Source organism: Pongo abelii, chromosome 10 (genome assembly GCF_028885655.2).
Source record: "Pongo abelii isolate AG06213 chromosome 10, NHGRI_mPonAbe1-v2.0_pri, whole genome shotgun sequence".
Taxonomy (NCBI): Eukaryota; Metazoa; Chordata; class Mammalia; order Primates; family Hominidae; genus Pongo; species Pongo abelii.
The window spans coordinates 131838501-131852963 of NC_071995.2; the positions used below are offsets into that span (position 1 = coordinate 131838501).

General features: G+C 49.7%; 1 protein-coding gene across 24 annotated transcripts in view; it reads right to left on the reverse strand.

Annotated features, from left to right (window-relative positions):
* CHFR (checkpoint with forkhead and ring finger domains) overlaps nucleotides 1–14463 on the reverse strand; it is a 63477-nt gene that overhangs the window by 30804 nt on the left and 18210 nt on the right. For all 24 annotated transcript variants that reach the window (XM_054526254.1, XM_063711503.1, XM_063711499.1 and 21 more), the window contains 5 exon segments: nucleotides 8389–8556; nucleotides 5842–6001; nucleotides 4149–4303; nucleotides 3562–3724; nucleotides 367–509 (listed from right to left, as the gene is read on the reverse strand). In XM_054526254.1, coding sequence (XP_054382229.1) covers nucleotides 367–509; nucleotides 3562–3724; nucleotides 4149–4303; nucleotides 5842–6001; nucleotides 8389–8556 — 789 coding nt within the window.

A 14463-nucleotide genomic window follows, 5' to 3' on the forward strand; every position in this document is an offset into this window, starting at 1 on the left:
GCCCGCCTCTTACTTGAGGGACAGATATGCGATCATCACTTTGGGTATGGCAAACCCACTGGGGGACATCAGCTGCCCTGAGGCAGCGGCTGGGGAGAGGTCAAGTATTAAGGTCAGAGTTGTTAATTCCCAGGAGTGTTCAGGAGGGGCTACGAATGAACAGTTACTTGTCTTGATTTCCCAACCCAAAATCAGTCATGAAAAGCAACCAACTGTGAGTGCAGGGAGACCACTGAGGCCAGGGCCCAAAGTGGGAGAGCAGTGCAGAGAGGAGGCAGGCAGAGCGCGGTCACGTGCACGTCAGCACCGGGCACAGCCACAAAGTGACTCACGCGAAGGCTGAGGCCTGAGGGCGGCGCGGCTCACCTGTCGTCAGGCTGACGGACGTGGAGGGTGCATCCACTAGGGCCTGTGGGACTCCTGGCTCGCCCTCCGGTGCTGGGCAGGGGGGAGGCTGCGCCGCCTGCCTTCTGTACTCAGGACACTGCCGGCACACAACGTATGGCTGGCTGCAAGGAAGCACAGGGCCGAGCTGTGTGCAGGCCCCAAGCCTCTCAGGTAGGGCCGGTGCAACGCGGGTCCGCAGCCATCACAGCTCAGCTCCACCGTCGCTCAGCTGCTTGGTGTGAGGGGAAGGGCTGGGCCCCCTTCCTGTCCAGCACCCCCGTGTTAGAAGAGAGGGACCAGAACGAGTCGAAGGGCAAGGACACGCCGCTCTGCATCCCCAGCTCAGCCCCCACGCTTTACAGCCCCATCCCCGGGGTCACTCGGTCCCCACTGACGTGTGCTTCCACGAGACAACACCAGCACAGGGCAAGGGCCAGCACATGCGCACACGCCCCGTGCTCCTCAGGACGCCGCCTACTCTCCCCTGTTAAAAGCAGAGCGTGGTAGGGCAGGGCAAGGGCCAGCACGTGCGTGCACGCCCCGTGCTCCTCAGGATGCCGCCTACTCTCCCCTATTAAAAATAGAGCGCGGTAGCGCAGGGCAAGGGCCAGCACATGCGAGCACACCCCGTGCTCCTCGGGAGGCCTGTTAAAAGCAGAGCGCGGTGGACAAGGTACTGGGAGCCACACGAGGCGCCTGCAAAGCCCCGAATCACTTGTCTTTTCTACACTTCCCTTGTACTTCCAAAAACAAGCAGCCAAAAATGTCAACTGTAAAAAAAGAACCTGTAGGAAAAAATACACGAGGCTCTCCTCTCCATCTGAAAGGCTTTTCTGCGCCTGACACCAAAGGCCAGGGGCCGATGAGGCCAACGGGTAAGACCCGACCAGATAAAAAACAAAGCACAGTGAAAAGACATATATTTTTTCGTAAGGAAAAAATGAAAATGAAAATGAGATTACCTATTTCTCCTTTTAAACTGGCAAAAAGAGCCCCTCATGCAGACCTTGTAGAGTGTATTAGGCACACCCGTTCCGATCGGTGTCTGGATAACAAACTTATCAAACGTCTATCAAGGTCCAATTCCCAGTCACACTCTGTGACTCGACTGCTTCACGTCTAAACATCGACGTCACTGCACATGTGCACAAATACGGATGTAAGAAATGCACGGCAGCAACTGTTTCCCAATTCAAACACTGGGGACATTACCAAGCTGTACGTGCAGCCGAATCCCAGCTTCATAAAAATACTTGTTTCTCATGCCTGTAATCCCAGCACTTTGGGAGGCTCAGGTGGGCGGATCACGAGGTCAGGAGTTCAACACGGTGAAACCCCGTCTCTACTAAAAATACAAAAAATTAGCCGGGCATGGTAGCGGGCGCCTGTAGTCCCAGCTACTTGGGAGGCTGAGGCAGGAAAATGGTGTGAACTCGGGAGGCGGAGCTTGCAGTGAGCCAAGATCGAGCCACTGCACTCCAGCCTGGGCAACAGAGCGAAACTCCATCTCAAAAAAACAAACAAAAAATAAATTTGTTTCTCATGCCTATAATCCCAGCACTTTGGGAAGCCGAGGCGGGCTGATCACCTAAGGTCAGGAGTTCAAGACCAGCCTGGCCAACATGGTGAAACCCTGTCTCTACTAAAAATACAAAATTAGTGGCCAGGCACGGTGGCTCACACCTATAATCCCAGCACTTTGAGAGGCCAAGGCAGATGGATCACTTGAGGTCAGGATTTTGAGACCAGTCTGGCCAACACGGTAAAACCCTGCCTTTACTAAAAACACAAAAATTAGCTGGATGTCGTGGCGTATGCCCGTAATCCCAGCCCCTCAGGAGGCTAACGCAGGAGAATCACTTGAACCCAGGAGATGAATGCTGCAGTGGGCGAAGGTCATGCCACTGCACTCCAGCCTGGGCGACAGAGCGAGACTTTGTCTCAAAAAAAAAAAGAAAAGAAAAAAAAATTAGCCAAGTTTGGTGGTGCATGCCTGTAATCCCAGCTATTTGAAAGGCTGAGGCAGGGGAATTGCTTGAACCCGGGAGGCAGAGGTTGCAATGAGCCAAGATAGTGCCATTGGCAGGGCGCAGTGGCTCACGCCTGTAATCCCAGCACTTTGGGAGGTCAAGGCCGGCGGATCACGAGGTCAGGAGATCAAGGCCATCCTGGCCAACGTGGTAAAACCCCATCTCTACTAAAAATACAAAAAAATTAGCTGGGTGTGGCGGCGTGCGCCTGTAGTCCCAGCTACTTGAGAGGCTGAGGCAGGAGAATCGCTTGAACCCAGGAGGTGGTGATTTCAGTGAGCTGAGATCATGTCATTGCACTCCAGCCTGGCAGCAGAGCGACACTCCATCTCAAAAAAAAAAAAAAAAGAAAAAAAAAATTTGTTAGTATATTACATTTCATTTTGTTAACGATTATGACACATGTATGAATGGCTGGGTAGATGCAGCAAAATCTTAATGCTAAAGTGGTTTTGGTTTCCTTCTTTTTGCTTAACAGTCACATGCTAAACTTGGCAAAAGGAAACAAAGATAATAGTTTCAGGTTTGTTTTTTTTTTTGTTCATTGTCTTTTTAAATATCATGGCCTCAACCCAACATTCAGACCCCGGTCTTGTGCATTAGGAAACCTCAACATGTCAGCAGATAAATAAAGTCTCTGAGGCTGGGATTGTCTCAGCCTGATGATGGTGCCTCTTCTGTAATAACATCCTGACAAATGATAAACGTTGCAATTTATACTACAGGACTTTATAATCACTAGATCAACTACAAAGAATACATGTGCTTACGTGGGAAAAAATAACATATGGAATGATGTCCCTCTGTCACAGCCAGAGATACCAGACCCATGACGAGTTGAAGCAAAGGGAAGGGTGTCAGCCAAGGGTGCAAATGTCTACAGCAGTCGCCTGCGGCTGACGCTCTGCTGGCTACCCCCTGGCTACCCCACTAAGTGTTCACCCAGTCCCTGCCACGCCTCTCAGGGGAGGTGCTAATACTATCCAATATCAGAAAACAAGCTCAAGCCATTTAAGAGCTTGGTTGCTCAGGGGCAGAACTAGAACTCAGGACCCATGCTGTCCACCCAGTAGTGAGCTCTTGGTCATGGTTCTGATGCTCCTCTGGCTCCCACACTCTGCTTTGAGCCAGGGGCATGATTTACCTAATGTCTGAGGACTCACTGTCAACGTCTGACAGCTCCAGCAGGTCCTCTGAACTCCCTTCTTCATCAGAAAAAGACCGCCTGACTTTGGGCTGCAGCATGTCTTGAGTGATTTTATTCCTGGCATCCATACTTTGCACATCTTCTTCACTGCGACTCTTGTCTAGAATTGAAAGGACACAGCGCCATTCGCCAGCAGTGAGGCATGACAGGCAGACACAGCTGACACTGCTGGGAGCTCGTGTGCACAGTGCCGCGGAAGGAGGGGTCTCGGCGGACCACCCTCACGTGCCCAGGTGCTGGTGGAGGGACCACCCTCACGTGCCTGGGTGCTGGTGGAGGGACCGCCCTCACTTGCCCAGGTGCTGGTGGAGGGACAGCCCTCATGTGCCCGGGTGCTGGTGGAGGGACCACCCTCACGTGCCCGGGTGCTGGTGGAGGGACAGCCCTCACGTGCCCGGGTGCTGGTGGGTGGATGCCCTCACATGCCTGGGTGCTGGTGGAGGGACCACCCTCACGTGCCTGGCTGCTGGTGGAGGGACAGCCCTCACGTGCCTGGGTGCTGGTGTGGGGATGCCCTCACTTGCCTGGGTGCTGGATGAGGTATGCTTCCACAAGGTTGTTGAGGATGTGGTTTTTACAGATCCGCTCCACGGGACAGCGGCAGGTAGGACACAGGGACGAGCGCTCCATCCAGCCCGAGTAGCAAGCCGCGCAGAACGTGTGCATGCAGGGCTGCAAACTGAAAGTGCGAGAGGAACAGTGTCCAGACAGTCCCACAAATGCAACCGCGACCCTCAGCCAAGGTCCGCAGCAGCCCCACCATGGAAGGGCCTACAGGGGCCCAGCCGTCGTTCAACCTAAAAACCCTTTAAGTCAGTCTTGGTTAATGAAAAGAAATCAGAGGCCACATGGCCTCTGTGTTTTCAGGAGAGACAGAGGCGAGTAGATTATGACTTCAGGAACACAAACAATGGAGACACCAAGTGTTTCTGGCCCAGAAGTTGGAAGGCTGTCACTCTTGAGTTCCCACAGAAAAGCAAGGAGGCCCTTCCTCAGCTGCTCCTGCATTCGTTCTATGCTAAATACACCTTCCCAGCTAAGGAGCATTTAAAATGTGCATAGTTCCTTTCATCTGTCTGTAGAGTTCACTGGGTCACACACAATCCACACACCCAAAACTTGTGGGGTCTACAGCCTCCGGCTCTGGGTTCCAGGTTTCCTCCTTGTTGGCGCCACAAGTAAAATGAAAGTGGTGGCCATGCGCGGTGGCTCACGTCTGTAATCCCAACACTTTGGGAGGCCAAGGTGGGCAGATTACCTGAGTTCAGGAGTTGGAGACCAGCCTGACTAATATGGTGAAACTCCCGTCTCTACTAAAAATACAAAAAAATTAGCCAGACGTGGTGACGCATGTCTGTAGTCCCAGCTACTCGGGAGGCTGAGACAGGAGAATCACTTGAACCCAGGAGGTGGAGGTTGCAGTGAGCCAAGATCACACCACTGCACTCCAGCCTGGGTGACAGAGCGAGATTCTAACTCCAAAAAACAAAAACAAAAACAAAAAACCAGCCTGGGCTACATGGCGAAACCGTCTCTACAAAAAACACAAAAATCAGCGGGGTGGCTGGGAGCAGTGGCTCACGCCTATAATCCCAGCACTTTGGGAGGCAAAAAGGCAAAGGTGGGCAGATCACCTGAAGTCAGGAGTTCAAGACCAGCCTGGCCAACATGGTGAAACCCTGTCTCTACTAAAAAATACAAAAAAATTAGCTGGGCATGGTGGCACATGCCTGCAGTCCCAGCTGCTCAGGAGGCTGAGGTAGGAGAATCATCTGAACCCGGGAGGCTGAGGTTGTAGTGAGCCAAGACTGTGCCACTGCACTCCAGCCTGGTGCATCTTTAAATGCGAGACTCCATCTTTAAAAAAAAAAAAAAAGGAATAAAAAATAAATAACAATAAAATCAGAACATTAAAAAAAAAAAAAAAGTCAGCCGGGCATAGTGGTGTGCACCTATAGTCCCAGCAACTCAGGAGGCTGAGGTCAGAGAACCACTTGATCCTGGGAGGGAGAGGTTGCAGTGGGCTGAGAAAGCTCCACCCACTCTTATCTGGGTGACAGAGCCAGACCTTGTCTAAAAAAAGAAAAAAAATGGTAACCTCAGCAGATGCCAGGCCAAACAGGACCTGCAGGCTTGTTTCATGCCCAGCCCTGCCCCACACTGGACGAAGAACCTGCAGTGCCATGTTCCGTGAGCCAAGGGTGAACACGGTCGCACCTCACGCAGTCATGCAGCAGGTCCTGGCAGATGATGCATGTCAGCGTCTCCTCCATCTTGTCTGGCTTCCCAGCCGCCGCTCTGACGTCCTCGTGGACGGTTTGGGCATTTCTACGCGGTTGTGCGACCAACAACTGCCCGTTCAGGTCAAGGTCCCCATCTACAGGAGAAAGGGATGTGTTCTGTCATAACCAAGAAGGAAATACATGCAGGTTCAGGTCAAGGTCCCTGTCTACAGGAGAAAGGTATGTGTTCAGACTGTCGTAACCAAGAAGGAAATACATGCAGGTTCAGGTCAAGGTCCCCATCTACAAGAGAAAGGGATGTGTTCTGACTGTCATAACCAAGAAGGAAATACATGCAGTCTTTTTTTTTGAGACGGAGTCTCGCTCTGTCGCCCAGGCTGGAGTGCAGTGGTGCGATCTTGGCTCACTGCAAGCTCCGCCTCCCGGGTTCACGCCATTCTCCTTCCTCAGCCTCCTGAGTAGCTGGGACTACAGGTGCCCACCACCACGCACAGCTAATTTTTTCTATTTTTAGTACAGACGGGGTTTCACCGTGTTAGCCAGGATGGTCTCGATCTCCTGACCTCGTGATCCACCCGCCTCAGCCTCCCAAAGTACTGGGGTAACAGGCGTGAGCTACCGCGCCCCACCCTCTTCTGGTGTTTTTATTTTTCTATAATGCTCAGATGTTGGTAATCAATTAACTTTTATTTTTAAAGAAACTGTACACAATTTAAAAAGCCAAGTATTTAGAAGAAGCCTCCCAGCACTTTGGGAGGCTGAGGCGGGCAGATCACTTGAGCCCAGGAGTTCAAGACCAGTCTGGGCAATATAATGAAACCCCATCTCTTAAAAAATGGGAAAAAAAAAATTAGCTGGCTATGGTAGCGTGCACCTGTGGTCCCAGCTACTCAGAAGGCTGAGGTGGGAGGACTGTCTGAGCCCAGGAGGTGGAGGCTGCAGTGAGCCGAGACTGCACCACTGTGCTCTGGCCTGGGTGACAAAGCAAGATCCTGTCTCTTAAAAAAAATGTATACATAATATATTTACAAAGCAAGATCCTGTCTCTTAAAAAAAATGTATACATAATATATTTACAAAGCAAGATCCTGTCTCTTAAAAAATGTATACATAATATATTTAGAAGAAAACAAAGGCAGTCACCCTCTGCCTCAGCCGCTCCTCACCCAATTTCCCTCCTCGGAGGAAAACTATTTTCGTGTCTTTGAGCTGTTTCTTCTGGTATTTACCTTTGTGTTTCTAAGTTATCATGGTACATTTGATTTATCAATTTTAGACATCATCCCTGACATCTAATAAGGTAGAGAAAAACTCTGACCTGAGACACCCCTGCCAACATCACATTAACAGATTACGTTAGATCATGATATTGTATTTGTATTATTATGCTTATGCAAGTATTCACTGCTGAGCCAAGTAGTTTACTAGATTAAGTTGTGTGACTTACACAATTTTTCATGTTTGCTAGAATTAAAATTTCCTCATTCCTGTGCTTATTTTTCCTGTGTAACTGTTGCTGACTCTTTCCACACCTTCCCCACACCGATCAACTCCATGTGTCAGATAACCTAATTTTTTTCCCTGGGGACCCCTCCTAGAGCATTCCTGTCACAGTGCCCCAGCGACTGGCTGCTCTCTGGACTGCCATACAGCAACCCTTCTACCATAACATTCCCAAATGTTTTCCAATAATCTTAACTTTGGCTTTCAAAGTGCAGACTTCTCCCTAAATCATCTTCAATGTGAAGATTTAAGCTTCATTTTTAGAAATTATTGTCCTACCAGGACAGAGGGCTTTCTTTTTTGATTTTCTTTTTTTTGAGATGGAGTTGCGCTCTTGTTGCCCCAGCTGCAGTGCAATGGCACAGTCTTGGCTCACTGCAACCTCCACCTGCCAGCTTCAAGCAATTCTCCTGCCTCAGCCTTCCAAGTAGCTGGGATTACAGGCATGCGCCACCACACCCAGCTAATTTTTGCATTTTTAGTAGAGACGGAGTTTCACCATGTTGGCCAGGCTGGTCTCGAACTCCTGACCTCAGATGATCCGTCCACCTTGGCCTCCCAAAGTGCTGGGATTACAGGCGTGAGCCACAGTGTCAGGCTTGGTTTTTATTTTTAGAGATAAAGTCTTGCTCTGTCACCCAGGCTGGTCCCCAACGCCTGACCTGAAGTGATTCTCCTGCCTTGGCCTCCCAGTGTTAGGATTACAGATATGAACTACTGCACCTGGCCAGGAAGTAGGATTTTGAGATTAATTCTGCAATTCAGAATGCACTATTTCCAGACCAAGAGAACAGCTTGTAGTAAACCACAGTTCTATCCGGATTATGCAAACCGCAAAAAAAAAACAGGCCCAGGTTTTCTGAATGAAAATGCCGGAGGTGTTACAGGCATCAACCTGAGGCAGGGTCCACGTGCCCCTGCAGGAAGCAATGCCCCACAGCACGGAGCATGGCAGCGGCCCCCTGCAAGCCCCAGGAGCACACGAGAGGACAGAGGACACACACAACCAGATACTAACCTCCTCTCATTTTCTTCTTCATGGGCTCCAAATCCTCCTGATCCTGGGGTTCCAACGACGAAAAGGACGCAGTCTTTCTGTCTGGGAGAGCTGTGGCAAAGCTGGAGACTTCATCACTTGCCACAGAGGGACCGCTTCCTTTAGGGGAGATGCCACCACCCCCAGACCCTGTGAGAGGAATCAAACAAGACAGGTGCTGATCCATCCAGCTCAGGAGAGAACCATGCCTGTAAGGTGTCACTGACTGGAGCCCAGTGCAGCTGGCAACCTGAGATGTCATACTTTAGGAATGACAAGTGGCTTACCAGGAGGGTGTGATCACTCAACTCACATCTTAACTCTATTTGTGCCCATCTCTACGTGGAGTGGAGCTGGGGGAAAGGAGCCCATTCGCAAGAAACAAATGCAGAGATGTCTGTAACCAGGCTTAGCCCTCGAGCACTGAGTCTAACGCAGGGCAAATCCATATACCCGTAGTCATATGATGCACACCGTGTCATAAACTTGTGAAAACAGAGCTTTGGGCTGGGTGCAGTGGCTCACACCCATAATCCCAGCACTTTGGAAGGCCGAAGCAAGTGGATCACCTGAGGTCAGGAGGTTGAGACCAGCCTGGCCAACATGGTGAAACCCCATCTCTACTAAAAATACAAAAAAATTCGACAGGCGTGGTGGCGAGTGCATGTAGTCCCAGCTACTCAAGAGGCTGAGGCAGAAAAATTGCTTGAACCCGGGAGGCGGAGGTTGCAGTGAGCCAAGATCGTGCCACTGCACTCTAGCCTGGGCAACAAGAGCGAAACTCCCTCTGGGGAAAAAAATAAAAATAAAAAATAGAGGTCTGAGGCCGGGCATGGGGCTCACACCTGTAATCACAATACTTTGGGAGGCCGAGGTGGGAGGATCACTTGATCCCAGGAGTTTTAGACCAGCCTGGGCAACACAGCAAGACCCCATCTCTACAAAAAATACAAAAAAGAAAAAAAAAATTAACCAGACGTGACAGTACGAGCGTATGGTCCCAGCTACTCAGGAGGCTGAGGTGGGTGGATCACTTGAGCCCAGGAGTTCGAGGCTACAGTGAGCTATGACCACATCACTCTCCCAACCTGTGAAACACAGCAAGACATCAAATTTTTTTTTTTTTTTTTTTTTTTGAGACGGAGTCTTGCTCTGTCGCCCAGGCTGGAATGCAGTGGCACGATCTCGGCTCACTGCAAGCTCCGCCTCCTGGGTTGACGCCATTCTCCTGCCTCAGCCTCCCGGGTAGCTGGGACTACAGGCGCCTGCCACCACACCTGCCTAATTTTTTTGTATTTTTAGTATAGACGGGGTTTCACCATGTTAGCCAGGATGGTCTCGATCTCCTGACCTCATGATCCACCTACCTCAGCCTCCCAAAGTACTGGGATTAAAGGCATGAGCCACCATGCCCGGCCAAGACCTCATTTCTTTTTTCTTTTTTTTTTTTGAGACAGAGTCTCGCTCTGTCACCCAGGCTGGAGTGCAGTGGCGTGATCTTGGCTCACTGCAAGCTCTGCCTCCCTGGTTCACATCATTCTCCCACCTCAGCCTCCTGAGTAGCTGGGACTACAGGCGCCCGCCACCACGCCCAGCTAATTTTTTGTATTTTTAGTAGAGACGGGGTTTCACCGTGTTAGCCAGGATGGTCTCGATCTCCTCTCCTTGGCCTCCCAAGTGCTGGGATTACAGGCGTGAGCCACCGCGCCCGGCCTGACCTCATTTCTTTAAAAAAAAAAAATGCGGGGCGCAAGGTGGCTCATGCCTGTAACCCCAGCACTTCAGGAGGCCAAGGTGGGGGGGATCATCTGAGGTCAGGAGTTCGAGACCAGCCTGACCAACATAGTGAAACCCCATTTCTACTAAAAATACAAAATTGGCCGGGTGTGGTGGCACATGCCTGTAACCCAGCTACTCGGGAGGCTGAGGCAGGAGAATTGCTTGAACCCAGGAGGCGGAGTTGCAGTGAACGAAGTTCGCACCATTGCACTCCTGCCTGGGCAGTAAGAGCAAAATTCCATCTCAAAAAAACAAAATAAAACAAAACAAACAAACAAAAAAAACAGAGGTCTGTGTAAAGCACAGACGTTCCAGGGGAGGCATGCATAGCTTCCAATGGGTGGAGATGGTGCTGTGTGTGACTATTTTACAAGAGGTGTGATAATGGGAAGGAGACAGCACAGTGACTTGTAGGGAGAGCGCTACCTCCAGGAGCAAGAAGCCAGAGTCATAACGACAGGAATGACCTTGGCAGAAAAACAGGCAGACTTTCTAATCACCTCTATCTTTTTTTTGAGACGGGGTCTCACTCTTCACCCAGGCTGGAATGCAGTGGCGAGATCTCCACTCACTGCAACCTCTGCCTCCTGGGCTAAAGCGATCTTCCCACCTCTGCCTCCTGAGTATCTGGGACTACAGGTGTGCACCACCATACCCAGCTAAATTGTTTTTTTGTATTTTTGGTGGAGACAGTGTCTTGCCATTTTACCCAGGCTGGTCTCAAACTCTTGAGCCCAAACAATCCACCCACCTCGGTCTCCCCAAGTGCTGGAATTACAGGTGTGAATAAGGATTACAGGTGTGAATAACCTATATCTTACTAAAGACTTAGTTTATCATATTACAGCATAATACATATCTAGCTTACAGTATTCAAATGTAAGTGTTATTATTTGAAAAAAAACTGGCTTACAGCAGCTGAAAGAAAACAGAATAGTTTTGGGGACAAACCACCTCATATACGAACAGAAGGAAAGAGACAGCCTGTGGGCTGGCCCCCAGCCGGCACCCACTCACGCCATCATCTCCAGCACCCCGTGCTCAGCCAGGCATCTCATCCCCAGAATGAAGGGGTAAAAATGGCCCACCTGTGACACCCCCCAACGTGGAGAGGAGCACCACTTATCACTTACAAAATGTACCTGGCACACTGCCTCACATGTAGTAGCTGCTCAATAAGCAGTAACTATAAGTATTTTGTTAGTATGCATACACTTAGGCATACAGATAGAAGAATTTTTATTTTTTATTATTTTTAGTTTCTTTTTGAGACAGAGTCTTGTGCTGTCGCCCAGGCTGGAGTGCAGTGGCAGGATCTTGGCTCACTGCAACCTCCACCTCCTGGGTTCAAGAGATTCTCATGCCTCAGCCTCCCGAGTAGCTGGGATTACAGGCGCCCGCAACCATACTCGGCTAATTTTTGTATTTTTAGTAGAGATGGGGTTTTGCCATGTTGGCCAGGCTGGTCTTGAAATCCCGACCTCAGGCGATCCACCCACCCGGCCTCCCAAAGTGCTGGGATTACAGGCGTGAGCCACCACACCCAGCCAGAAGAATTTTTTTTTAATTACATAAGTAATATATAAATACACTGCCCTTTTTAAGTAGAACATTATCAAAAAATTATGAAAACCGTATTACCCAGACTACACACTGTACTATGCACATTGGTGGATAGGAACAGGAAACAATTTTACTGGTGAAGTTTGTTTTCTTTACAGGCCAGAGCTGTTTTGTGTTTCATTTCTGAAGAGGGTCTAATATCCACAAAATGCACATGGGACTTGGCCCTAGGGACATGGTATAGTTCATCTAGGCAGACAGTTCAAAATCTGCACTCAATCCAAAATACTAGTAACCCTGCATCCTGTCTGTGCTTGCTGCACTTGAAACGCTGTGGGCCACGCTGGAGCGGCTGGAACGCCACCTCTATTCCTCTGGGGCTATCCCTGCACGGGGAGAGTCAGCGCATGCTGGATCTACCTGTGAAAAGCCAGTGCACATCCCGGCTGTGCCCGAGGGTAGGTTTTAAGGAACCTGGAAGATACAATGAACGGTACATAGCCCAAGAGAGCTGGTAAAACTTCAACATTCTGGTGGCTATTCAAATCCGGCATGTTTTCTTTTCTTTTTTTTTTTTTTTTTTTTGAGACCTGGTTTAACTGTCACCCAGGCTGGAGTGCAGTGACGTGATCTCGGCTCACTGCAACCTCCGCCTCCCAGCCTCAGGTGATCTTCCTGTCTCAGGTGTACCTCCTGTCTCAGCTTCCCGAGTAGCTGGAACTACAGGCGCCTGCCACCATGCCCGAATAATTTTTGTATTTTCAGTAGAGATGGGGTTTCACCATGTTGGCCAGGCAGGTCTCAAGCTCCTGACCTCAAGTGATCCACCTGTCTTGGCTTCCCAAAGTGCTGGGATTACAGGTCTTTTTTTTGTTTGTTTTTGAGATGGGCTCTGGCTTTGTTGCCAAGGCTGGAGTGCAGTGGTGCAATCTCAGCTCATCGTAACCTCCGCCTCCCAGGCTCAAGCAATCCTCCCTCCTCAGCCTTCCAAGTAGCTGGGATTACAGGCATGCACCACCACACCCAGCTAATTTTTGTATTTTCTGTATTGTATTTTTTGTAAAGATAGGGTTTCACCATGTTGCCCAAGCTGGTCTCGAGGGATCTGCCCACCTTGGCCTCCCAAAGTGCTGGGATTACAGGCATGAGCCACCGTGCCCAGTGCTCAGATGTTTTCATCTTGAAGTGTTATTTTCTTTCACTCATAAATTTAAGGTTATGATGTTAAAACAAAGGTAAATCAAAGAGGCTTTGAGAAGCCAGGGTTGTGTTTAGTCTATAGGAGACAGGCTAGTAGAAACTGTCTGTCACGGGTTTGGTCTCCGCTGTTCCTCTTATCTCCGGAAGTAACAGGTGGAAACTACATAGCACTCACTCTCCACAGTCTTGCCTGCAACTTAGTGTCCCCAATTAGCACCTGAGAAGTCCTCCCAGGTGAGTCCTGAAATCACATCAGAATGTGACAACACACCAGAATGTGACAACACACCAGAATGTGACAACACACCGGAATGTTACAACACACCGAATGTTACACACATCAGAACCTTACAACACATGGGAACGTTACAACACACCAGGAATGTTACAACACACCAGAATGTTACAACACACCGGAACAACACACCGGAATGTTACAACACACCGGAACGTTACAACACACGGGAACGTTACAACACACCAGAATGTTACAACACACCAGAATGTTAAAATAACACACCGTGTAACACCAAATGTTACAACGCACCGGAATGTTACAGCACACCGGAACATTACAACACACCGGGAATGTTACAACACACCAGAATGTTACAACACACCATGTAACACCGAATGTTACAACACACCGGAATGTTACAACACACCAGAATGTTACAACACACCGAATGTTACAACACACCGAATGTTACAACACACCAGAATGTTACAACATATTGGAATGTTACAGAAATGTTACAACACACTGGAATGTTACAACACATCTGGATGTTACTCTTCAGATGGCTGGGATGTCATCCATCAGACTGAGGTATGCTTTTAGAACACTGCTGCTGGTGACTATCCTGGCCAACAACATCTCTACTAAAAATACAAAAATGTTTTGGGCATGGTGGTGCGCGCCTGTGATCGCAGCTACTCAGGAGGCTGAGGCAGGAGAATCACTTGAACCCGGGAGGCGGAGGTTGCAGTGAGCCGAGATTGCGCCACTGCACTCCAGCCTGGGCAACAGAGCAAGACTCTGTCTCAAAAAAACAGAAAATAAAGAGCACTCTGCTGCTGAGGAGCTGGGCTCATCCAAAGGAGCCTCTAGAGAAGGACGCGACAAGGCCTCAAGGACATCGACAAATAGGAGAGGTGTGGCTGCCCGTGTGAAGACAGAGCAACAGCATACAACAGAGTAAAAACCAAATCAACAGAAGTAGAAATAGGCCCAGAGAGTGTGAGAGGTTTCTGGTTTCAAGAAGGCACACTGAGTCCCTGCACCCAATGCCTCTCCTTCCCCAAATCCCACTGGAACACACAGAGAGACGTAAAAACAAGGAGTGTCCTGTAGCAGAGCAGCCAGGCTGGCCCATGAGAGGGAGGGAGCAGTCTTCTGGGAGAGGTGGCTCTTGCTGCTGCGGATCAGCCAACAGATTCATGGAAAGCAAAGGTCCCTTCCCCGGAGGCTCCCTGGTGCCTGTCATGAACGTGTCAGTGATGTTCAGAGCTCTG